Here is a 24356-nt window from a genome sequence, read left to right on the forward strand (position 1 = left end):
TCTCCAGGCTTTCCTGCGACAAGAATGACAAGCAAATATTCATTCACAAATATTCAAAGTTTATAACAAATCCACCACAAGCATCCAAGTTCTCAATTCTCACTAGGCTTCGAGTTTGGGCTCCACCGTGTCGGTTTGTTCAGGCTGCGCGCGCGGTTGAACCAGAAATGGGTACAGCTCACTCGGGTGCCAAACAGCGAAGCAGACCATCGCGATAAGCATAGGCACAGCATCGAAAATGTAATTCGGCCATTCATTTGATAGTAGATACCCATCATTACCCATTCCATATTCGATTATTCGGAAAATGGATCGAACAAGTATCATGGCGCTGATGATGTACAGACCGTTGAGATGTGTCTTCCATGGCACATCCTCATACAGACTAGTCTGTGTAGGATACTGATTCATTCGTCTATGAAAAATTATTGCCGTACCAAGGAAGACAACGAATGTGACAATCTGCAAGGCTAGACCGGCCAGGACAATATCTTGACCACTGGATGCCTGGTCGCCTTTAGCCATCAAACCAGCCCCACCACCCTGAATGAGAAACGTTATGATATCACATGAAACAAACAGCTTCGTGATCAGTCTCATCGGGATAGGAGAGTAGGCCTCGCCTTTGACACTGTATATTATGCGCGCAAGAACCATGTAGACGGCAGCCGCAAAGAGGGTAGGTGCGAGAAGAACGAATACACTCTGAATGATGTAGGGCATCAATTTTCCAGTTTTATCATGTGCGGCTGCACGAGCAGTGTATCCAATAAACTCGTCTGATCGATATTCTATCAGTCCCAATACAGTAAATCACTCATGGGAGCAAGAAAGAGAGCTCACAAAGTCCGCCAATTGCAAATGGGAGAGTGAATTGGACTTTTGTTTTGAATATCTTCCAAAAGTGAAACGAGGTTACCGCCGAGAATAATATTAGGAAAATAATAGATGCGGCGATGGAGGGCACATAATGCCACACATAATATCCGCTCTTTAAAGGCTCTAATTTGGTCATGGTCGACGAATTTAGTGATGCGACTGCGAGAGAATAGACTCGACTTTTTGAAAGTCGTGCAAGAGACAAAATAGTGATGTACGGAATTGCAGAATCAACTGGAAGGCAGTGAACTATTTATCAGATTGCAATGACTGATATAGGATAAGGCAGTGGCGTTGCAAAGTAGAGGCGTGGAAAACCTTTTCAATCTTACAGCCAAGACCAGATGCGGAAGAGAGGCGCAGTCTACGAATACGCGGATAGGAATAGAACAGTTGATCAATAATTCCTGTATACCGACACTGCATGGACGATATCGAATACGCGTATAGAAAGAGTGGGTCCTACACTTAGATCAGCTCGATCCACGGAAACACAACGGGGTGGCGTTTCTAGTTTAATACAGAATATGTTTCATGAGATTACTATGGTCGGTGCCCACTTTGAACGAAACTCGAAATTTAATCCGACAAGGATTCTCGGGCCTTCTTCGAAGGAAACGACCTGTAAACATGATTTAAAGCTACCGGTGTAGGTTCACACTTTAGAGTCATGAAATTGACACTTGGCTTCAGGGCCTGTCAGTAAAAATGCAGGTTGAGTAAGAGCAAAGATTATATTTCTTAAGCTCTACGTATCATCACTAGGACTATAAGGCATCGGTTGCCATCTCCCTGGTCTCTCTTACAGTTGTTGGATGAACTGTCAAAGCAATACGACTAAGTTTACGCATTCAATGAGAAAACAGTGTGTCCCGAGGTCACCCATTTCAAAGTATAGTATTCCCAAAAGGCTGCCAACAATTGAATGGCACAGAGCTTCAAAGAATTGGCCATCGCGTGCGAATCGCCACACACATTGCTTTTGAATAATTTGTTTGCCAAGCAGGAGTCGAATTTTATCCAATAGGAAGTAATCCAGCTGACCTGATGGCATATATGGTGAATAACCCTGGTCTCATACCCAGTATGAATAGTCTACGTGATGGCGATGCCCAAGAAGAATCGTTTGATGATGGCAGAAATTCTTCATGGTTGCTGGAATGCATGTATAATGCCTGACCCCGTTACACATGCACCCTTTGTCGCCAGCGCGATTATTGCTAACCCCCCCAAGTTTCGCACACGTCCATTGTGCCCAAGCTCTCGGCATCCCCCTTCATCTCATGTTTACAATGCCATGGAGCCCTACTCGAGCGTTTTCTCATCCGCTGGCAAATCTTCGCAATGTTCCCCCAGAAAAGAGCTGGGTCAATCGTGTCCCATATTCGGTCGTTGACTGGCTATCATGGCAAGGGTAAGTAGAGATTCCCTCATTTCACATTGTACCGCCAGTATCTCATCATTGAAATCAGTTTGGGGGGGTATCATCAATGATTGGCGCAAACATGAGCTGGAACTAGATCCAGTGTCTTTTTCGGATGGTCCTTTTCTATTGGAGAACCTTAATATACCATACACCTACTGCTGGTCGCCCGGACTGGTTCCCAAGCCCGGAGACTGGCCTGCAAATATTAGGTACGTCATTTCACGGTCTTTCCACAGCTTCGAGCAACTTGATACTCACCATCAGAACAGATGTATGTGGATTCTTCTTTCGTGATATAACCAATTACAAGCCAACCCTCGAGATTCTGGAATTCCTTGATGCTGGTCCACCTCCAATTTATATTGGATTTGGCAGCATTGTTATCAGCAACCCAAAGAAAATGACGGAAGTACTGCTACAAGCTATCGAGGGCACCAATGTTCGGGCTATAATATCTCGAGGTTGGAGTAATATTGGTGGGCCGCAGTTACCGCATATCCTTTACATCGATGATTGTCCGCATGAGTGGCTGTTTCAACACGTCAGTGTCGTTATCCACCACGGTGGCGCTGGTACAACAGCATGCGGTCTCCGCTATGGCAAGCCCACCGTAATTCCCTTCTTCGGCGAGTATGTATATCTCCTCCCAGGTCAAGCTTTCCCGGCTGTTTTATACAAGCCATGCATAGCCCAAACATTAACTTTGGTATTCAGTCAACCATTCTGGGGAGAAATGATTGCTGGTAGCGGAGCGGGACCAAGCCCTATTCTGCAAAAGCTTCTTGATGTACCGAAGCTCATTGGAGCAATCAATTATTGTCTGACCCCCGAAGCTACCAGCGCTGCAAGTCGTCTTTCATTGAAAATTAGCGAAGAGCATGGTGTTCAAGTAGCTGTGTCTTCCTTCCACAGACAATTAAAGAGACGACTTCTTCGTTGTGATTTATTACCACATCTGCCAGCATGCTGGAAGCTCAAACAGAACAATAGAGTGTGGTACCTGTCTACAGCCGCTGCTGAAATACTCGTCGGCGGCAGATCAATAGATCCAAAAAAGCTAAAAATGTAAGCTGAGTACCGCACTCAAATACTACGGAGTGATATCATTTGCGATCCTATTTTAAATGAATATTGACGCTTCGTATTGATAGATATCAATCAAACCCAATACATATTGGGACAAGAAGATGGGAGCCAAACACAGGAATTGCATCTGCTGGAATGGGAATGACATCTGACCTGCTGAAGGGCAGGACGCGATGTTGTCTACAAGCCATACGAAGTTTATAGAAAGGGGACTTCATCAAATGCTTCTTCGAGCTTATCGCATTTGGATAAAGCTGTACTTCTGCCCCCTTTGATATCTGGGATGAGATCTGACAGTCGACCATTGAACCAAACCCGGTCAATGAACGACTTGACGATGACGAGCTCATTGGATCAAAAGGAGAAACGCATATTTCGTACCATGGCGTCCGCGTCCGCTCGGGCGTCGGGAAATCTGCTCGGAAAGACCCTGTCAGGGGTCATGATAGAAATTCCGCTGGCTGTCGCTGAAGGCTTTCGCGTGCTTCTGGGGCTATATGGAGACAAGGTTCATGAACGAGGGGTGATCAAGGATTGGAAATCCGTGGCTATTATAGGCATGAAAAGCTTTGCTGTCGGTATTGGCGAATCTTTTATCGATCCTCTTTTCCAGCCCTACAAGGGTGCCAGAGACGGGGGCATCCCTGGCTTTGCTGGAGGTTTGTTGAAAGGCTCATTTGGGTCTTTGGCTAAGATGTCACATGGTAAGATACTCACATGGTTATTTCGCTATCAAGCGTTTGGTCAAATCTCTGACTTCGTTCAGCATCAATAGGTCTTGTCGCGTATCCCAGCCAGGGAATCAAGAAGACTGTCCAATCAGCATATCGCGACAATACTCGAAAACGGATATTAGAAGCTCTTCATGAACAGGGCTTGGACTTAGCCAAACAAATCAGATCTAACGGCACTGCCGATGACTGCTGACTTCTAAGTTCCTATCCTTAGATCGGAAGGATACATTGGATTACGATAGTGACTATTACTGAATATCCTGAGAGTTTTGACCAAGACCATCCTGCATGATTTTCAAATTTAGTAGACAGTCTATTTCCCAAGTAGAGTTTCTCTTTAGCTCAGCAGACTTGTACAGCAATCAGTGGAATGATAATATGTACTACCGTGCCAAATGTATCGCAAATAGAGAATGGCACGGGATACCTTAAGAAAAAAAAATATTTCTGATTGATTTACAAAACAAAAGACTATCCCTTAGACTCTCAAGTACTCCTGCGACATTGAGCTCGCCAGAGGTATATTTCCCTCAGTGTCTAGATCAGAAGTTGGGTTTATCTGACTTGGATACCAGATGAAAAAGACTACCATCACGATGGCCATCGGTACACTATCAAATATGTAAAGTGTCCACTCATGTGTTAAGGGATATCCGTCGTTCCCCAGGGTGTATTCGATGATCCGGAAGATAGACCGAACAAGAATCAAAGCACTAACGGCATAGAGCATATGCAAGGATTTTTTCCAGGGAATATGTGGCTGAAAGGACTCAGTAGTTGGCTTTCGGTGAATACGACTCGAGAAAATGATAGCTGTGAGCCAGAAAATAAAGAAAGAGATTAGTTGGATGAGTAACCCAACAATCACGAGAATCTTTCCCCATTTAGCGTATCCCAATACTGAAAGTGGCGTTGAATTTCCTTGGACAGCGAAAGATATGATATCCCCCCAGACGAATGTCTTGGTCAATCTCGACACACGAATTATTGAGAGGTGCTCTCCTCTCACACGACGAATGATGCGGCCGAGGGCCATATAAATTGAAGCAGCAAAGAGCGTAGGGCCAAGAAGAACGAAAGCATTTGTTAGGACATATGGTCCCATCGTAGTCGTATTGTTGTGTGCGATGCAACGACCTAAATAGCCTATCACTTCAACTAGTAGAGAAAGAATGTCAGCTGAGTCCTAGAGGCAATTGAGGGCGTCTTGAAGCTCCATTCGTCGGATGCTAGAGAACATACATAGACCACCTAGCGTAAACGCAATGCAGAACCACGTTTTCGTTTTGAACATTCTCCAACAATGAAGGGCGGTAATTAATAAGAAGATAAGCATAAAAACAACGGCAGCGGGCATTGATGGAACATATGCCCAAAATTGATAGCCACGGGATATGAGTCGATGCATGCTTGTGGACTGTATGGACCGGGAGAGGTAGATGAATCAAGGTAGAAAATTTTAACGATTGAAGATCAACTTGGGAAAGTAAAGCGAGGTTATAGGGGGACAAACAGAGGCGCGCAGAGGGTTGTAAAGATTGTAAAGTAAGAAATGAAGGACTTCAGTTAGAAAGGTGTTGAATCAGTGCAGTCGACCAATTCGAACAGTAATTTCCCCTGCTACGGGATTTAAATAGCAGATATAGACTCTACCATCTAGATATTCAAGGGTACTAAATTTTGTTTCATTCTTTTTCGGTCTATACACGTATAGAGAATAAGGTCCACTTGACTCTCAGCCTCTCTCTACACGCACCCAGACATAGCTTCTCCGCCGCTTACTAGTGGACCAATACCGGGTCCACCTAGTGGTTACCAATCTATTTACCAATAGTTATCTTGAGTTTATAAATAATATTCAAGGGCCTCTTTAGTAGAAAAAAAGACTGATAGCATCTGCTTGACCAAGATCAGGTTTTTGAACGTAGCTTTTATAGTACGTGCCATGCTGGAGAAGACTAGCTCAATCGGAGCGAAGAGAGCGTGAAATAAACTCTTTGATTTTTCAATTCTCCTTTGCAAAATAGATTTCAAATAAGATACCTACTGGTCTCTCGGACTAACGAATCGTACTATGTAGTACCACTGCACTCATGCGTGGACCCCACTCAATTGAAGTAGCGCCGTTCTAAATTTATGTGGAGCACCTACAGCGTCCTCCGAATACGCGTATAGATTTCTTGGTGCCATCCATGGATGGAAAAGATCAGAAAAAAAGATGTATATCGGATCTGAAATGGCCAAATCAAGACATAGCCTCAGTTCGATTCTTTATACAGCTTTCAATCCGGAAAATAAGGCGACTAAAGACATCCACCGAATATCGGATATTTTGCCTGTAGAGGTCAGCCAGCCTCGCCTTGTATTACCATAAATTTTACAATTTTTTTTTGAAAATTCCGAATTAATCCTTGTGGTCTGTTGCTCAAAAGACCACAAGAACCTTCTATCTTGCCAGTACGCCAAGCAAATATATCTTAGCAGGATTTGCTGTCAACCGGCAAGAGACCATCACATTAGATCAATTGGTGCAGGAGATCCAAAGAAAGTTTTTACTATGCCATCTTGACCAAATGCACAAATTTGATATATGTAGACCGATCACATGGTAATATCTCAGAAGCCCCTTGAATGGCCATGGTAATAAAGCAACAAGTGTCTCCTCTCATGCCTGCATTCCTAGTATGTAAGGTACAATAATCATATTACCACGGAAGTCAAGCCACCGTCCAATACCTATTATGGTTTTAGGTAAAACCATAGGTTATGGAGTTAGGCTCCTTGATGCTCTGGTCAAAGCATAATAGCTGTCGCGGTTATTATCTCAACTCTTGAACATGATCTTGTAACCGCCCGGGCGTGGTGGGTTTTAACATTGAATACCTTGCGTTGAACTCCCTGCTCCAGTGTCCCGGACCCCAAGGACCTTAAAACAAAAGACTGACATGGATACCTAGTTTACGCCATGAAACAGCTGGAATCCGTGAAGGTGGGCGAAAACAGGCGATATTCTTCACGAGGCAATCATTCAAGAGCATTTTGGTCACTCGGAACTTGAAATTGTGGAAGTATGTGCCTCAAATCTAGCTTACCGGAGTTTTATTAAAACATGGAAAGTCCCATCCCTTTGTGAGACGGGCTTTGGAAACTTTGGGATTAATTTCGCGAGAAGGTCTGAATGCCTGATTTCACATTCCTCAAGATCTCAAGTTTGACACTGCCAACCATACCTCCTCCACAAGGTTGCATATCCGATCAGGGGTATCGATCTGAACTTGAAGGTCATACATTGCCGATCTTCATCAGTTATCTATTGGTTCTTTTCTTTCCGAGTGGTAACATACAAACTGATATCTTCATTTGAAGGCAGACCTAGACCAGTCCAAGCAATCGCTAGACCGGTGTCCCATGGGAATATTGCATTCCAGACAGGCAGCGTTGTTTGAAAACACTCCGCTCTTTGTAGAACGATTCCAACTTTTCTTGCCTACGATGGTGATATAGTACTGATATCGAATAGAGTATAAAATACTTGACAGTTCCGGGCAGTTCAGACACAGACCTTCAAAACATTCAATTTCAATTTAAACCTCCGTACAGAGCCGCTTCATAGTGATAAGATGAAATCATACTTCCTTCTTTCAATCCTAGCTTTTCGCGCATTAGCTCTCTATGTGCCTTCGACCCAGGACGTGGACATTTACGATGACCACATACCGTACGGCGCCTTTCCATCGAGCTCATCATCCTCAGCCTCTATGGCCCCGGTTGCAACACCAAGTCCTTTAGTAGACCACGGGTCTCATGCTGGACGCGCTATTGTCGTCAATGCATGCAAATTTCCAGTGTATATCTGGTCTGTCGGCTCGACGGTTCGAGCCGAAACAACTATCGCTTCCGGGGCACGATTTACCGAAACTTTTCGCCACGACGTGAAGTCTGGTGGGATTGCATTGAAGATTGCGACGGTCCAAGGTGGTCTTTATAATAGCTCACCGCAGACTATATTTGCATACAATATCAAGGAGGGTCAAGTTTGGTATGATTTGTCGGATGTGTTTGGCGACCCGTTTAAAGGGCATCAAGTCTCTCTTTTACCCTCTTCGCCAGAGATATCTTGGCGAGATGGAATTCCACCCAAGGGAAGTGAAGTTCGTGTGCAGCCTTCGACCCGTGATCTGACCTTGACTTTGTGCTGAACGAATCCATGTTTTACGCGAATTCAAAGGTTGTTATCAACCATTTGATTTTCTATTCGATAAAAGAAACATGTTTTATTGCTGTGCTATGAATATGCTTAGGCATGAAGTTAATAATTAATAGTATCCTTTCATATATAACTCAATTGAAATCAAATTTGTCGTTTACTCTCCGAGGTGCATTGTTGTGTCGCCATTCCATCCGATCCGCACTGTTGCGTGGTTGATGTCATTGCCGATGGACCTCGGTTGAAAGGGAGACACGCTGAATGCTCGTTGGGAAAAGAGTCAGTGGAGAAACGTAAAGACCCCAAAATTGAACAAATTGAGAATTGGAAAAAATGGAAATTCATTATTGGAGATTAGTTAATTCCACCAAGTCCAAAAAGATCTACTAAGAGTATACTACATACTTAGTTACAAAGTGGATGTACTGCTGGTCCTCGGACAGAAGGCCGAACTAAGCAACCCACGAAGAACCCCCGCATTTCTCCATTTTCTCCAATTGGCCATCCATTTCAACCTCACCTTGAACAATTTCCCAGTCCTTTCCCCCTTTCCTTACCTTCTCTTCTCATCCAGTCTTTCAGTTATCTCCTGTTTTCCCCATATCACAGTCCCCAGAGAGCAGAATGGTCACACCAGCTATCAGAGTGGCCCCTTCGGCTGCCAACCGGGCCTTGAATCTGCTGCGCACAGTGCAGTACACTCACCCACCTAACTGCCCTTGTCACTCGAATCCCAATCATCACCATCACCATAAGACCCCTTCAATGATGAACAACGTTCGTCGTCATTTGGCAACTCCCGTGGATCCATCGCGTGAGAAGGAGTACGCTTTTGAAATGGCCGCATCCAGTATCCGTTTCGGTCCCGGTTCGACCAAAGAGGTTGGCATGGACTTCAAGAATATGGGAGCCAAGCGCGTGTGCATTGTGACCGATTCTAATGTTACGAAACTAGATGCTATGAAGCAGGCTGTGGAGGGTCTGACCAAGGAAGGAATTGAGTTCACCATTTATGACAAGACTCGAACTGAGCCTAAGGACAGCTCGTGAGTTCTAATACCGAGTCTCCACTACGTGTAGAAATTCGTCGCAACCAGCTAATATGATTTTACCCATATTTAGAGTCAAAGAGGCTATTGATTTCGCGAAGCCCTACAAGCCAGATGCTTTCCTGGCAGTTGGAGGCGGTTCTGTTATTGATACCGCGAAGCTTATGAACTTATATACCGCTTACCCTGAAGCCGACTTCTTGGACTTCGTCAACGCACCTCTAGGAAAAGGTCGCCCAGTTGACAAGCCTCTACTCCCACTCGTTGCCGTTCCGACAACAGCAGGCACAGGCTCTGAAACAACGGGAACCGCAATCTTCGATTTAGTCTCAAAGAAAGCGAAGACAGGCATTGCGCACCGTAATCTGAAGCCAACGCTCGGAATTTGTGATCCCCTCAACACACGCACCATGCCATCTGCCGTCCATGCCGCATCAGGCCTAGACGTGTTGTGCCACTCCCTTGAGTCTTGGACTGCAATCCCTTACAATGAGCGTACTCCCCGCCCTACTAACCCCATCAACCGCCCTGCCTACCAAGGTGCAAACCCAATCTCGGATATCTTCTCCCTTCACTCTCTTCGTAGTACTGTCAAATATCTACCTCGCGCCGTTCGTGACCCGGAGGACCATGAAGCGCAGTCACAGATGCTTCTCGCCGCTACGCTGGCAGGTATTGGATTTGGAAATGCAGGCGTACATCTTTGCCACGGTATGAGTTATCCCATTTCCAGCCAAAATCCCGGTTACAAGCATACTGGATATGCGGTCGACCACCCTATTATTCCACACGGTGTTTCAGTCGCGGTTACCGCTCCCGCCGTGTTCAAGTTTACCGCCGCATCCAACCCCGATCGTCATCTTGCGGCTGCTGAGGCCTTCGGCGTTGACATCTCCAATGTCAAGCGTGAGAGTGCTGGTGAAGTCCTTGGAAACGCAATTGCTGAGTTCTTGGCTAAATTGGGCGATCAGCCGCGTGGTCTGAAGGATCTGGGATTCAAGGCTTCTGATATTGATGGCCTTGTCGAGGGTACTCTTCCTCAGAGACGAGTACTTATGTTGGCACCGAACTTAAGTGAAGAGCTCCAGGCTGAAAAGGGTGAATTGAGGCGTCTTTTGGAGGAATCTTTGGACTACTAGAGTCTCAATATTTAGGGGTTTTTTATGCTTCTACGTGTTGGGCCAGGAGTTGAGGGTGAATGATCGGTTGAATGTATATACCTTGGTATCATGGAATATTTGCGAGGGGCGGAAAATTTCCGAAATTGAATTCGCTAGATTGCAGTTAAGTATGCTCGCTCTACAGTAACAGCCCGGTTACTATTCGCTAGATTGCAGTTAAAAGTCTGGGAATCCCTTCATTAGAAACAGGAAGGAAAAGAAAATGGAAGGAAGAAATTCTGGAGATACGCATGGGCCGGTAACAAAAGTTTGGGTATCAAGGAGCCATCGATGGCTCGGGGATGTATCTTCAACGCAGGTAATAGTCTCTCCCTCTCCAGGTAGTAATTTTGTTCCCAGCATCCCCATAGAGGAGGCAACGCGATCTAGCCAAATCACTGCGCGCGGATCATTACGATCGGATGTTTGTGAGGGACCTCGGCCAAGCTCAGAGTATATACGGAAGGGCAGGTTGAAAGTTTTTGGCCTTGCACATGGAGGAGAGGGAGTGTCAATACTGCCGTCACTTGGTGTATTTATCGTCGATTCTGGCGAGACGTTCTCTATAAGGCGAAAACGCCTTTGGTCCTCTATACGGTTTACCAGCTGACCCAGTGTGTCAAGGATACTCTCCGATCCCCGGAGAAGTAAAGAGGGCCCTGTTTCTGGGAAGATCTCTGGGACAGGTCCAACAAAGGCTTCTGGCCGCCGTATGATACCTTGCTGGCGCTGACCATGAGCGCTGATTGAGGCGCGAAGTTGAATATTCAGGGCCTTCAATGTGCAAGAGGATGTTTGTATTCGTTGTAGCAGCCTTTCCACGGCATCTTCGTCTGCCTCAGTGCGACCGGAAAGAACCTCCTGGGATTCGCTGATATATCGTGGACATTTGGCAATCTCCATAAACACTTTGTCCGAAATAACTGCATAAGCAGACCATTCGCCCGGTTTCCGGGCGTCCTCCGCCATAATTTTGGTGGCATAATTTTGCCAGTCTTCCTGGTCCAGAAAGCAGGGCTTGCCCTGATAGACGGCAGTCGCAATATGAAATCCTCGAAAAGCGATCCAACATGAGCGTCCGAAACCAGATTCATGAAGGGCAGGTCCACGGCGCATCATTAACTGTTTCACAGCATCTGAATGAATGACCCAAGCACCGGGGCTAGTCTGCGCATACATTTCAAACACGCTCAGCATCATAGCTGTACAGACCATATTATCGGACATGGCTCGGTCAGGCTTACCCAGGGCGCGGATCACTTCCTGCAAAGACAAGCCATACATACGTCGACTTGTCCTGAGAAGAGCTTGATCTTGAGTGAGATGAGAGAGATACACCGAACTCAAACAGCAGATCGCGGAGTCCATAAATGCATCTTGACCGAAATTCAAGACAATGTATTCAGCAAAGCCAGGCTCATTGCCAGCTCGAAAATGATTATGAAAATAAAGAGTTGGAAATGATGCGCTGATGAAATCCAGAAATAGTTGTGGTTGTGCTGCTTTGAAGGTTTTGCGTACTAAAGACGGAGAAACACTTTCGTCTAAAGATACAGCTGCAGAATGTCGACGCATTAAAGCTATCGCATTATTACGCACAATCGTCGCAACGCCTGCATCGTCGTCTTCACTCATGGTCTTATCGTTGTCGATGGAATCTAAGGGTTCCATTTGGCCCGTGGCACTTGGCGTAGTGCTTGGCGTTGAACTCGCGGGCCCTGTCGAAGCCCCGCGACCTCGCCTTCGAGGAGTGCGATGGCGGCGAGCCAAACTGGGACCTTCATCTTGAAATCGAAATGTGCGACGATATCCTGGACAGGTCCGGCCATATCTTTGACATTGCGTGCACTCAGGAACGGCCTCATCACACTATTTTCATCCTAACATATCAGCATGTTTTCGTCTGACGGGTAATTGAAGAGGGGTTTCTTTTGTTTTTGTTTTTCTTCGCCATTTTTTTTTTCCCTTCGGCTTTTTTCATTGCATCTGATAGCGTCAACACTCACCTTAATATGTCTTTCACGACACAGGGAACAACCAGTACTATGTGGTACTCCTACCATGATTGAATAACGGCAAATTCAATCCTAAGTCATCGCGCCGAGGGATGCATCGGTCTTCAAATAAATGATGAGCTGACAGGGGTACCGTTGGTGCCAACCTCCGTTTGTTTCAGTCGTTTGAACAGATTTCTTCATGCGATCGCAGAAGACCGACGAGACTAATAGGGGCGAAGGGGCAGAATAGAGTGGAACACGGGGCAAAAAGGAGGGTGATAGAGAACCTGAAGAAGACAAGATGACAAGCGGCTGAATTACGAGATGTTCGGAGACCAGCCGACAGGTTGCGGTGGAGATGGACGTCTCTTTGATTCGCGCCACGCACGCTTGGTCCTCAGCCTTGGAGCCGTTGGGCTCTAGAGCCTTTCTCATCTTGTTAGTTTAAATACGGAGATCGTATTGCTTAGTGGATCTGGGGTCGAATTCTATTTTAAACCCTCCGGACACGAGATGATCGTCAATGGCGTCCTGCACGGTAAAAAGGGAAACAAAAGGATCCTCGGCAATGGGCTTGCCAAGATTCTGGGACATTGAACAGTTTCTTTTGGGGAGTTGTTTCCTAGTGATAGTAATTTCTCCTGCTGATTGAAGAAGGTTCCAAGCCTGAAGCCTGTTCAATCAGCGAAGGTTATTAACCACTAGGATAGATCATCGAAGGGGCGCCCAAGGAAATGGTTGACCCTGCAAAAAGGGAGGTCCAAATTATGAACAGTTTGGCCCTGGCTAATCAGTCATATCGCAAAATCCCTGGAGCATATTTTCGAAGGAAAGCAATAAGATTGAATAGTAGAAGAAAGGCACATGAAAACCACCCAAAAGAATGAAGAAGCATAGATACTCGTACCTGGATATTATGTCTAGGAAGAGCCACGGACAGTCCTTGAGAATTGGACTTCACCTACAACACACCAGTGTAATATCTCGATAAGCAGAGCACCTTGAAGGCAAATCCCAGAATGCAGTTTTCAGATTGAAAAAAGATAGTCAATCACGAAGTCAATGATCACCGTCCATGTTGCTTCAGCAAAAAGGCACGCAAAGATGAACCAACCTCAGTAGACATGCGGTGCATACCAAGCTCAACACATGATGGAACGATGCCTTTTGCTATCTTCATTAACACATTTAGACCGATTTATGCTTCTTCTCATTGCCAGTCGTCCTAATCAATAATTGAGTGGTTGTGGAAGCGTCTCAACACAGCCCAAATCGGGACTTAGGGCTGTGGAGCAGTTCCCGCATTATCAGAATCATCGGCGATTTACCTAGTAGATTTAGCTACTTCTTTCGTCATGCTATCTCTAACTTAGAAGCATAAAAGGTTCCAGCCCCTGTGAACCACCGACATCGCGCCGGGTCGCCAATCATGAATGACGCACCCCGTCTACCCCGCGCGCAACTCACTTCTGTACTACGAGCTGACACTCTGCGATTGGCGATGATTGGACGTCGACGAGGTTTGCCTGCAAACTTCGCCAGATTCAACTGAAGTAGGAGGTGCGATCTCGCTGGGGCGCGCCTGCCGCGCGATTTTGAGTTGTTTTTTTTTCTCGCTTCAAACCAGCCTGATTAAAAAAGGAAGGAACGGAGTTGCTGACAAGAGCTGGTGGTTCCATAAATTCTGGAATCTTATAAAGGCTGCGCTTCTTCAATTGACTTCGAACTTCATCTCTCTTGAATCATTTATTCACACAAGGCTCGTCTCATTGTCAGCATTATGCCTCTTTTCAAAAAGGCCACTCCCAAGGTCCTTGTTCCGGAGAAGTTGTCTCCGGATGGCCTGGCATTGTTGCGAAGCTCTCTGGATGTGGACGAACGCAAGAGCCTGACCCCTAATGAGCTCCTAGAGATTATACCAAACTATGAGGCTTTACTGGTACGCTCAGAGACAAAAGTCACTGCCACTCTCTTGCGTGCTGCTCGGAACCTGAAAGTTGTTGCCCGAGCTGGTGTTGGCGTGGACAATGTTGGTAAGTTCTCCATAGAATGATAGGATTGGGAGATCAGGTAGAAACCGATATGAATCTCATTTACTCTACTTTGATAGATGTTGAGGCGGCCACCAAGCTTGGTATTGTCGTCGTCAACTCGCCCTCGGGGAATATTGGAGCTGCTGCGGAACATACGATTGCATTGCTGATGTCAATGGCAAGAAAGATCCCTGAGGGATGCGCCAGCCTCAAAGATGGAAGATGGGAGAGAAGCAAATTTGTCGGGGTAGAGGTGAAAGGCAAGATTCTAGGAATCATTGGCTTGGGCAAAGGTATGATCTCTTGCGAATAAACGAAAGGCAATGTCTAAACAATTATGCCTTGCACTACAGTCGGTCTAACTGTCGCTCGTCTGGCGAAGGGACTTGGTATGAACGTATATGCCTTGGACCCATATGCTTCTCCAGCCGTGGCAGCTTCTGCGTCAGTCACACTGGTCTCGTCTCTATCAGAACTCCTTCCCTTGGCTGATTTTCTCACAATCCATACCCCATTGATTGCGTCGACGCGGGGTATGATCAGTGATAGCGAATTGGCACAGATGAAACCCGGATCTCGCATTCTGAATGTAGCACGAGGTGGCACCATTGATGAGACTGCCCTCCTGGCAGCTCTTGAGTCAGGTCATTTGGGAGGTGCTGCAGTGGATGTATTCACCTCTGAGCCTCCAGTGCCAGACTCTACAGCTGCCAAATTAGTTGCTCACCCACGAGCTGTCGTGACGCCTCACCTTGGAGCTTCAACTATCGAGGCTCAGGAGAATGTGTCTGTTGATGTCTGTGAGCAAGTACTTGAGATTCTCAACGGTTCCTTACCTCGAAGTGCTGTCAATGCACCTATCATATTACCGGAAGAGTACAAAAAGCTACAGCCGTTTGTACGTCTTGTCGAAAAGATGGGCAGTCTATATACCCAACATTACGCTAGCACCCCCGGGGGATCGATGACTGTAAACACCTTTGACCTGATTTACAAGGGTGAGGTAGCCGGGATCCACAATACAACACCATTATTCGCAGCACTCATCAAGGGTCTACTGTCTCCTATTAGCAGTACAGAAGGACTCAACATCAACATTGTGAATGCTGAGTTGGTAGCTCGCGAACGTGGAATCTTTGTCTCAGAACAGCGGTCTCGAGACCCGACTGAAGAGTCATCCTATTCATCACTGGTCGTTCTCGTAGCTCGGCCACCATCTCGTGCCTCTTCGCGTGCACCAAATGCATCCGATAATGTCGGAGGCACTCCTCAAGTTCACCAACAACGAATCATTTCTGGCACATGTTCTGGAGATCAACCATTAATCACTCGCTTGGGCCGATTTGAAGCCCTCTTTGAGCCAAAAGGTACACTTCTCATCTGCGAGAACTATGATTCGCCGGGCAAGATCGGCGTTGTGGGAAGTATTCTTGGTCGCGAGGGTGTCAATATCAACTTCATGACAGTGGCCCCGGTGTCGCCGAAGCTCCTTGCCGCCGGCGATCTCACAGATATCAAGGCGACTAAAGATGGCACAACTGACGCCACTCTCAAAATTGAGCACGAAGCTTCAAAAGAAGCCTTGATGATTCTCGGCATCGATCGAGGTATTTCTCTCGAGGTTACAACTGACTTGGTAAAGGAAGGTGGCGTCCTCAGTGCTTGCGCAGTGACACTCTGAATTCAGCAATTGCAGACACATTGTCATGGTTTCTGTTCAAGGTTTAAATATTAAGGATCGTACAGCCTCTTTCGCTTGCTCGCTCAACGCCCTTCATGCATGAAACCCAATGCTGAGTTTCAACCACAGCAGGGATATGCTTTTCATTAGGAAGTTAACTTATCACTACGGACTGATTTCAAGATATCGAACATGGTTCTATTTGGTAGCAGAATATCACTTTGAGAATCCATATTATTTCTAAGCGTAAAAAGAAAACTATGTTGACGTTATAGCACTACTTCGTGGAATCGGTAGTTCCAATGCAGCGAATTCATACTTGTATATAGTGGTATTTTAACTTCGTTTTAACACTGGCTGCACCTATATAGCACTCTAATGTCCCTGTCGTTCATAGATTATACAAGACGAACTGACAAGGTAGAAAAGCCAGGAAAGTGAAAATGAACAATCGGAGGGGATAGGGTGTAAAGCAAAGCAAAGACTCAGGCCACCGGACACCATGCAATAGCCAATGTGCAAAGCGTGACCACCAATGCAAGATGAGAAAAACAGACAGGGTGTGAAAATGACATTATCATGTAGGGCTCTCCATTCACTATAAAGAAGATCAATTACTCCCAAACATTGGAGAAAAGGTCATCCGCTCCGCCAAACCCGCCAGCCGGCTTGGTTGAGCTGTTGCCGGTCGTTGCACCAGCCGAAGGGGTAATGGGAGAAGCGCTGGTCCAGCCGCCGAAATCTTCGTCCGCTGCAACGGTAGGGGCAGGCTTGGGAGCCGGTGCTCCCCAGCCACTGCCGATGTCGTTGGCAGTGAGAGTGTCGGGAACCTTCATCATGGATGCGGTGGATGATGGGGCTGGGGCAGGTGCGGGTGCGGGTACTGGGTCGGGGTTGCTCCAAGCATTACCGCCCCAAGGATCCATAATTCCTGCGGCGGCAGCGGTCGCGGAGGGAATATCAGACTTCGGAGGCTGCTGTTGGGGCGGAGGAGACCGCACTGGTGGGCTAGATATATTGAAGGCAGAGCTCATTTCCTGCTGCGGCGATGTCACAGTAGGCTTGGGAGGTGCAACAGGTGCAGCCGGGGCAGCGGCTGGAGAAGAAAGACCAAAGAGATCATTGGAGAGTGAGGAGGATGGCTGGTTGGGCTTAGGCTGGGATGGTGGTGAAGAGAATCCTCCAAAACCAAAATCTTGGGAGTTCGATGAGATAGACGCTGTTCGAGACTGAGGCTTTCCTGCAGATAAGGTTGGTGAAGCTAAGCTTGCAAAGAGATCGCCACTGGCTGATCCAGCAGGAGAGGTAACCTTTGGAGCAGCAGGTGTCGATTTTGGGTTCCCGAAATTAGTTAGATTGGCAAATGGAGAGGGCTTCTCGGCTGGCTTTGGTGGAGGCGAAGTGGTAGAGGGAAAGCTCAATCCGCTGAAAGCATCAGTCAAGCCACCCATGTTGGAAGATGATGAGGGGGCCTGGGGAGAGGCCATATCGCCAAATGAATTGTTCCGCTCATGCTGGACAGGTGCAGGCTGGGGTTTCGAGTACAGAGACAAGATTGACTGCTTCAAGTCGGGACGAGACATGCCACTCGGCGCAGCGGGTGTAGATGAGGTGCTTGTTGGCCGGCTCCCCGTGGACGGCTGAGCACTACCAAAGAAGTCCAACCCAAGCAATGAATCAGCAGGCTTATGCTGGGCCTTAGGTTGTGCGGGCTGGGATTGTCGCGGGGGTGGGGGTGCGCGAGTAGACGGCTCTGTAGTGCTAGGTCTAGGCGGGGCGGAGATCATATCATCATCGGCAAACAGGTCAATGGAGGCTTGCTGTCGCGCAGGTTGTGGGGGAGGTGCAACTCGTTGAGAGGCAGACCGTTCGATCTTCGCTTTTTCCTGGACAACCGCAAGAGGCTGGTAGGTCAGTCGCTATTGCTCAGAAGGTATCGGGCCGCATTTCACTTACCACATCATCGTCCCCTTCACTCAGGGTAGATGGATCAGGCATGCCACCGTCCATGACCCATCGCTTAGATTCGTACTTGGTTCGAATGAAGTTCTCGATTTTTCTGCAATGTCTCCGTCAGCATTGAACCCCCCCTGGTTATCATATAAATGCAATCACTTACGCATCCGACGGAACGTGGCCCGGCGCGAGTTTGGCTTCCCAGTACCTATACAGCATGAGCACAAATCCGATAAAATCAATTGCTTCTCACTAACTTATTGGCCCGTCCATTGCCCCATTTCAGCACGCTCTGTACTTGTTCATCCGTCCAGGCGTCCAGATCGACCGACTTAACCCGACTTATATGTGTACCCATACCACGGTGGATACCCGAGCAACGAATGCAGACAAATATACCCAAATTCCAAGACGCCCATCGCGGGTCTATAGTCAAACAAATGTTAGTACGTCTGACATAACAGAGAGGTTGTTGTATCGCATGGCCGGCCGCTCGGAGACGAGGGGGGGTGAATTGAAACTGACGTTTGTTGCGCTTGCAGTCAGCGCATACTTTGTTGGGCTCGAGTTTTAGCAGACTCTTGATAGTCTGCTGATTCTGGGCAGCTTGACCCGGGGTAGCACGGCGAGACATAATCTGCTGGTACTGTAAGGAGATGATGAGAAAGGAGAAACAATGGCAACCCGCAATGCGCAGGTGGCGGTCGGCAGAGCGGCCTTAGGCTGCAAAATTATAGTGGGACTCGGCGGGGCGGAAGGAGCCAATTGCGCAGTTTGGAGTATATTTCATGTTTGACCCTGAAGAGAAATTAGTGAAACTGCCAAGGGTAGATGTCTGGAAGTAAACAGAGCTGAATATTTTGAAAATTTGGTCTTTCGTCGTTAATATCTATATTACCATCAAGATCATCGAGATCAGAAGAGAGATTTATGGGAAAATCAATATCAAGATCCCATGTAAACGGGCCATATTTGTGCAAAAATTGTAACCAAAAACATTCATTGTTTGCCAGTAGGCAGTGCATCAGAAGAAGTACCTTACAGTATTTCCAAGTTAAATGATTTACAAATGTTCAATCAACCTGCTCTACTAACAACCCACCTAGAAACTATGTGGCACCGGAGCCCCAAGGTACTCAAATCATACTTCTCTCTCCGATTCTAGAACACCTTAAATATGTTTAAATGTCATATATCTGCTCAAGCCTTGGATTTGGGCTTGGTATCAGCATCTTCGGAGAACCGCAGGCTGATACTGTTCACACAATGCCGCTCATCCGTCGGTGTTGGGAAACCCTCGCCTTCGAAAACATGTCCAAGATGGCCTCCGCAGTTGCTGCAGACGATTTCAGTGCGCTTCATGCCAAAGGTATTGTCCACATTTCTTTTGACAGCACCGGGAATCGAATCAAAATAAGCGGGCCACCCACAGCCAGATTTGAACTTGTGGTCTGCTGTATAAAGAGGCGCATCACAGCCAGCACAGTTGTATACACCCTTCGAGGGATAGTGAGAGTCATATTCGCCAGTCCCAGGACGTTCAGTGCCCTTTTCACGGAGAATCCTGAATTGTTCTGAGTCCAGTGGCAATTAGCAAGGTCTGCTTTTAGATGAGTCACAATGCGATTACGAACCAGGATTGAGAACGGTCCTCCACTGTTCCTCCGAGCGGTTGTCAGGAAAAGACATCTTCTCGGTTTTATCTGTGGAATTGCTGCTTGACCCGAAAAGTGCACCTAGGATCGAGAAAGTCGGAGCAGCGCGGAGTGCTTTCACGCGTGTTGTCGAGCCGAGAGCCCTCTTTGAAAATATAGAGTAAGTCCTGGCTGATGAAATGGGCTGCGTAAGTCCGAGTTGCCTAATGGGCGCTTGAAGGCTTCGAAATATCTGATGTCGCATAGAGAGAAACGTCGATCAAACGTTGATAGTTTGTGCAGTCATCGTCGCTGAGGGGCGCGTCAACTTCGAAGGCGAGGACGGTTACGTCATCACGCGGGGAGCTTGAAGTATTCCTAACTACTCAGGCCATGCAAACATCAAAGTCGACATCAATTCAGTTTGAGAAAGTTATCAGATAGTAGAATGGTCATGAGCATCGTGAAGCTGAAGAGATTAGTTCGACAACTATAATTCAGCACTATATTTGCATGTACTCGGAGTCAATACTATCAGCACATAGCAAGGACACTGGTATTACCTTTGTATAGTTACTACTAGTAATAGGACAAGCATTTTAATTTGGGAATTCCAAGATGCAAGTCTAATACGCCACAAGCCTGGCTTCAATTGAACATACTGAGCTTGGGTTGCGAAGGTGTTCAAGTCAAAAAGTCTCAATTTCCTACCTACTTAGTACCGTCACTAATTATTCCGGGAAGAACTGTTTCTAATGCTTCTAATCAACCTTGAATTTATATAATCCAAAGTTGGTATGATGAGATACGAGGCGCTACCAGGAAGTAATGGTACTGGTTCTCCCACAGAGAAACAGCTGATAGGTGTTATCAGCTGGAAAAGTGTTTCACGTTCAATGATGCCTCGAAAACGCGACGCACAGTGTAAAGGCAGACTCGCCGATATATTTTACAATGAAGAAGTTTCCGGAGATCATAGATACGCATCAAAGCCGAGCAACTGCAATATCAGTTGACGAGGATATCACAACCCCCGATGTGCAATGCAGAGCACCGATAGACATATTTGAATTCAATCCGAGTAAAGCCCAATCAAGACGATTCCGATCCGAGGTTGTGCCAACACCATGCGAGTAGTACGTATCCTAGGATACGAAAGAGTGATGTCGAGATGATAACCACGCGGCCATATTGCGGCTCGGAATAAGCAGAATAAATTAGAAAAGAAAGCTACTTCGTAGTGACGAACTCTCAATTTTGAACGGGAGGTGCACCGACACTTGTAGCGATATCCTCGTGTTGCGTGAAGGTAGAAGTCAAGTTGAAAACATAGTTGCCGTAGACTTGGCTTTTGTCCCACACAGATTCATGGCTGTCATCCGAGACCAAGCGCAGGGAATCCAGCTGTTCCGAGACGCTATGGCCTTGGGGCAAATACTGTTTGATCTTTAGTTGGATCTCCCAGGGGTTGCAAACGGGTAGTGCGATGCAGTAGATCGCCTGTCTCGTGGGCCTCACATTTGCTTTGGGAAAAGCTGGGGCCTTCACAAGGAAAGACATGTATAGCCTCTTCAGCGATTTTAGAGCAAATTATAAGCCCTGGTCTATAGCGTGGAGAACAATGCCCCCAGCTTCATGCGGTTATGAAATTTGGAGTCAGACAAAGGCTTATCTCCGCCATCCTGGTGATCAATGCTCAAGTTGGATGGGCTGCAGCGGTGATCCCAGCGAAGAAGTCATCAAACTAATCCATCTGAAAGCGAAAACCCAATACTGCAAGAAAATCCCGCTAGCTTTCAATATGGACAGGTACTGCACAGGAACTATGACGCGCGGCCAGTCGCAATGATATCAGCTGTGCAGCACTACTTTGCCTGTCAATAATTCCAATGTAGGCTGACTTGGGATTCATGCAGTAACAACACCCGTACCTTGGAGAGCAAAATGAGTACCATCCATGGTGAGCTATGGATTTAGTCTAGGAAGTAGAGGCGTACGGCCCTTGCTGGCTGCTTCTTGTACTCCCTTGTATTTAGAGCACGAGACATGACGCATTGAGGCATCATGAATACCCTGGTACACAGGAAAGCCAGAATGGACTGAGCAGTGAATGTTGTGGAATCGAATGAGGATTATTAGTTATATGAAGTTTATAAAACATTGTTACCCCTCCCAATTTTGTCTTTCTTCCCCAACCTGACCATCTCCTGCCTCGCAAACCTGAAGATTCATAGTGCATGCTTTCTTTTGTAGTGGCTGCATTAGAGAAAATAGGCTAATCATTCACAATGCGAGTTACAACCGTTTCGTCCCTGATCGTCTTCGCAGTCACAGCTGCAGGTACGAGTTTCGAGATAACCAAACAGATAACCAAACCACACGGAGCATAGTTCTAACATACATGATTTAGGACTCACTATTACCTCGCCGGAAGTCGGACAGTCTGTTGACAACTCCAAATCTGTGACGGTGAAATGGCAGGCTGTGGAGTTTGTTTCCTCACAACAAACCTACGACGCTATTAGTCGGCATTTTCGAACTCCGCTGAATCCAAGTATAGAACCGACCCCGAAACCTTCTCGATTTATCTCGTTAATCAGAATGTTTATCCACCTACCCAAGAGCTCGTAGCCTCTGATGTCCCGAAGGATAAGGGATCGTACACCATCAAGGCCAAGAGCATGGATGGTGTTGATACTGGGTAAAACGGACCCGTGGCTCCAATATTTTGCCAATAGAACTATACCGGTACTGACACGAGAATCACTACAGTCGTGGTTATCAAGTCAATATTGTCTCCGACACCAACCAGGCGATATTGGCTCAGTCATCGCAATTCAAAGTGGCTGGTCATGATAAAATGAGTTCCATTTCTGGTAAGGAAACTGGCATTTCAACTGATTCTGCTACCGATTTTACTTCTGCCACCGATTCTATTTCTGCTTCTGGAACTGCCACTTCTGTCACTGCTTCAACATCCATGACTTCTTCATCAGCGTCGATCACTGCTACTGAATCTTCGACTGTTCCTTCTACTTCTCCGACCATCACTCACACCTCCATCAGTGCGTCTTCCTATACCACATCTTCATCTTTTGCATCACCTCTCTCTACTTCTACCCATACTAGTACATCTCTTTTGACGACCTCTACTACAAGTGCGTCAACCTCTTCTTCTTTGCCTTATTCAACATCTAGCTCTACCACAGCAACCCCTACGTTGCATACCTCTACCTCTTCATTGTCATTTTTCACAACATCCTCATTTGCCCCTTCAACTTCGAGTTCTATCTCGAACACTACATTCACAACAGCATACTCTACTTCATCAATGGCCTTGTCATCATCTACTTTGCACAGTTCCACTAAAACGAGTTCTGTCACACCAGCGACTTCTACACCTACCACTACATCTATCTCTACCTCTACTTCTACTTCTACCACTTCCTCTCCTACTACCACTACCACTACCCATACAAAGACTACCAGCACTCTCACTACTTCCACTTCCCCAACATCCACTACTACAAGCACCTATACCCGCACAAAGACACAGACCACGCGCACCACGGGTTAGTTAATGGTGCCACCCTTGGCTTCCAATCTCGTTTCATCGCCAAATTCACCCGCTATAATAGTTGTGGCGAGTCACTGACCATCGTTCCTAGAAACCACTACTGAGACCACTATGACAACAAAGACTCATACTTCTACTTCCACAGAGACCTCAACTACTACTCATCACACCAAGGCCATGACTTCCACCACAACGGAGGAGCCCACTACCACTACTTCGAACGCGGCAGGACTATTGATGCCTACCAATCATGCCGGCAGTCTTCTTTTGGGCCTTGTCGCTCTTGCTCTTTAATATCTCGAATTGGAGGGATCGTATATTTTGACTGGGGGTAACACTGGCATTAGTATAAGCTGGACGTTTCTCGGAACTCGAAGGTGTCCATTACAATTCTTTCGATGCAGCTTGATTGAATTTTGGAGGGAAACAATCTAATTGATTCGGGATCGTTTTGCTGTTATTGGGTTTAATTGATAGTATACTACTAGTTCCTGGCAAAAATGGATAATGAATTGGACTTGAAGTACATCGGTTTAGTGTATTAACTCCTCAATTGATATTCTACATATTGGAGCATACAGGGATTAGGAAATCCTGTAATCAAACAAGCCTTGACCTTATCATTATATTGTACATGTCCCAACTACAATATTAACCTGTAACTATTAAATTTGAATAATGCTACCCTGTCTGCGTATAATAAGGATTAGTACAGTAATATTTGAATACACAACTACACCACAACGCTAAGTGACGGTAAATCGAACGCCCAAAACGACAACACTCGACACCGGCTTAAGCGTTCATCCCCACCCGTGCGGCTGGGTTTTCGTGGGCGGGTTTTCGGGTTTTGGGGGCGAGCTTGGCGAGGCCTAGCTGCAACATGAGAATCATTTTGAGAATCTCCTCCATTACTGCATGGACGCTAATCTCATAA

General features: G+C 46.5%; 10 protein-coding genes across 10 annotated transcripts; 5 read left to right on the forward strand and 5 right to left on the reverse strand.

Moving 5' to 3' along the window:
- Positions 1-102: 102 nt before the first annotated feature.
- On the reverse strand, positions 103-5533 carry N7469_010057 (RTA1 domain-containing protein; the record flags this gene model as incomplete). Its single annotated transcript, XM_056648962.1, has 4 exons — positions 103-779; positions 844-991; positions 4610-5283; positions 5368-5533. The coding sequence occupies 4 exons, from the start codon at positions 5531-5533 to the stop codon at positions 103-105; spliced, it is 1665 nt and encodes a 554-aa protein (XP_056496093.1).
- A 2212-nt stretch (positions 5534-7745) lies between these two features.
- On the forward strand, positions 7746-8324 carry N7469_010058 (Bys1 family protein; the record flags this gene model as incomplete). The annotated part of the gene is made up of 1 exon (XM_056648963.1): positions 7746-8324. One exon carries the CDS (start codon positions 7746-7748, stop codon positions 8322-8324), a length of 579 nt encoding a protein of 192 aa, XP_056496094.1.
- A 632-nt stretch (positions 8325-8956) lies between these two features.
- N7469_010059 (hydroxyacid-oxoacid transhydrogenase) lies at positions 8957-10520 on the forward strand (the record flags this gene model as incomplete). Its single annotated transcript, XM_056648964.1, has 2 exons — positions 8957-9378; positions 9455-10520. 2 exons carry the CDS (start codon positions 8957-8959, stop codon positions 10518-10520), a joined length of 1488 nt encoding a protein of 495 aa, XP_056496095.1.
- A 198-nt stretch (positions 10521-10718) lies between these two features.
- Positions 10719-12604, reverse strand: N7469_010060 (Zn(II)2Cys6 transcription factor domain-containing protein; the record flags this gene model as incomplete). Its single annotated transcript, XM_056648965.1, has 2 exons — positions 10719-12410; positions 12548-12604. 2 exons carry the CDS (start codon positions 12602-12604, stop codon positions 10719-10721), a joined length of 1749 nt encoding a protein of 582 aa, XP_056496096.1.
- Positions 12605-14318: 1714 nt separating this feature from the next.
- On the forward strand, positions 14319-16252 carry N7469_010061 (uncharacterized protein; the record flags this gene model as incomplete). Its single annotated transcript, XM_056648966.1, has 3 exons — positions 14319-14571; positions 14649-14864; positions 14925-16252. The coding sequence occupies 3 exons, from the start codon at positions 14319-14321 to the stop codon at positions 16250-16252; spliced, it is 1797 nt and encodes a 598-aa protein (XP_056496097.1).
- Positions 16253-16866: 614 nt separating this feature from the next.
- N7469_010062 (uncharacterized protein) lies at positions 16867-18842 on the reverse strand (the record flags this gene model as incomplete). The annotated part of the gene is made up of 5 exons (XM_056648967.1): positions 16867-18156; positions 18209-18311; positions 18372-18416; positions 18466-18634; positions 18734-18842. 5 exons carry the CDS (start codon positions 18840-18842, stop codon positions 16867-16869), a joined length of 1716 nt encoding a protein of 571 aa, XP_056496098.1.
- Positions 18843-19408: 566 nt separating this feature from the next.
- On the reverse strand, positions 19409-20107 carry N7469_010063 (peptide-methionine (R)-S-oxide reductase; the record flags this gene model as incomplete). The annotated part of the gene is made up of 2 exons (XM_056648968.1): positions 19409-19782; positions 19843-20107. The coding sequence occupies 2 exons, from the start codon at positions 20105-20107 to the stop codon at positions 19409-19411; spliced, it is 639 nt and encodes a 212-aa protein (XP_056496099.1).
- A 986-nt stretch (positions 20108-21093) lies between these two features.
- On the reverse strand, positions 21094-21402 carry N7469_010064 (uncharacterized protein; the record flags this gene model as incomplete). The annotated part of the gene is made up of 1 exon (XM_056648969.1): positions 21094-21402. One exon carries the CDS (start codon positions 21400-21402, stop codon positions 21094-21096), a length of 309 nt encoding a protein of 102 aa, XP_056496100.1.
- Positions 21403-22130: 728 nt separating this feature from the next.
- On the forward strand, positions 22131-23211 carry N7469_010065 (GPI anchored serine-threonine rich family protein; the record flags this gene model as incomplete). The annotated part of the gene is made up of 5 exons (XM_056648970.1): positions 22131-22182; positions 22253-22331; positions 22403-22543; positions 22615-23004; positions 23052-23211. 5 exons carry the CDS (start codon positions 22131-22133, stop codon positions 23209-23211), a joined length of 822 nt encoding a protein of 273 aa, XP_056496101.1.
- Positions 23212-23530: 319 nt separating this feature from the next.
- Positions 23531-23713, forward strand: N7469_010066 (uncharacterized protein; the record flags this gene model as incomplete). Its single annotated transcript, XM_056648971.1, has 1 exon — positions 23531-23713. One exon carries the CDS (start codon positions 23531-23533, stop codon positions 23711-23713), a length of 183 nt encoding a protein of 60 aa, XP_056496102.1.
- Positions 23714-24356: the final 643 nt, after the last annotated feature.

This window comes from Penicillium citrinum (assembly GCF_028827155.1).
Source record: "Penicillium citrinum strain IBT 23319 chromosome Unknown utg000009l:1.0-4274883.0:1.0-4276374.0, whole genome shotgun sequence".
Lineage (NCBI taxonomy): Eukaryota > Fungi > Ascomycota > Eurotiomycetes > Eurotiales > Aspergillaceae > Penicillium > Penicillium citrinum.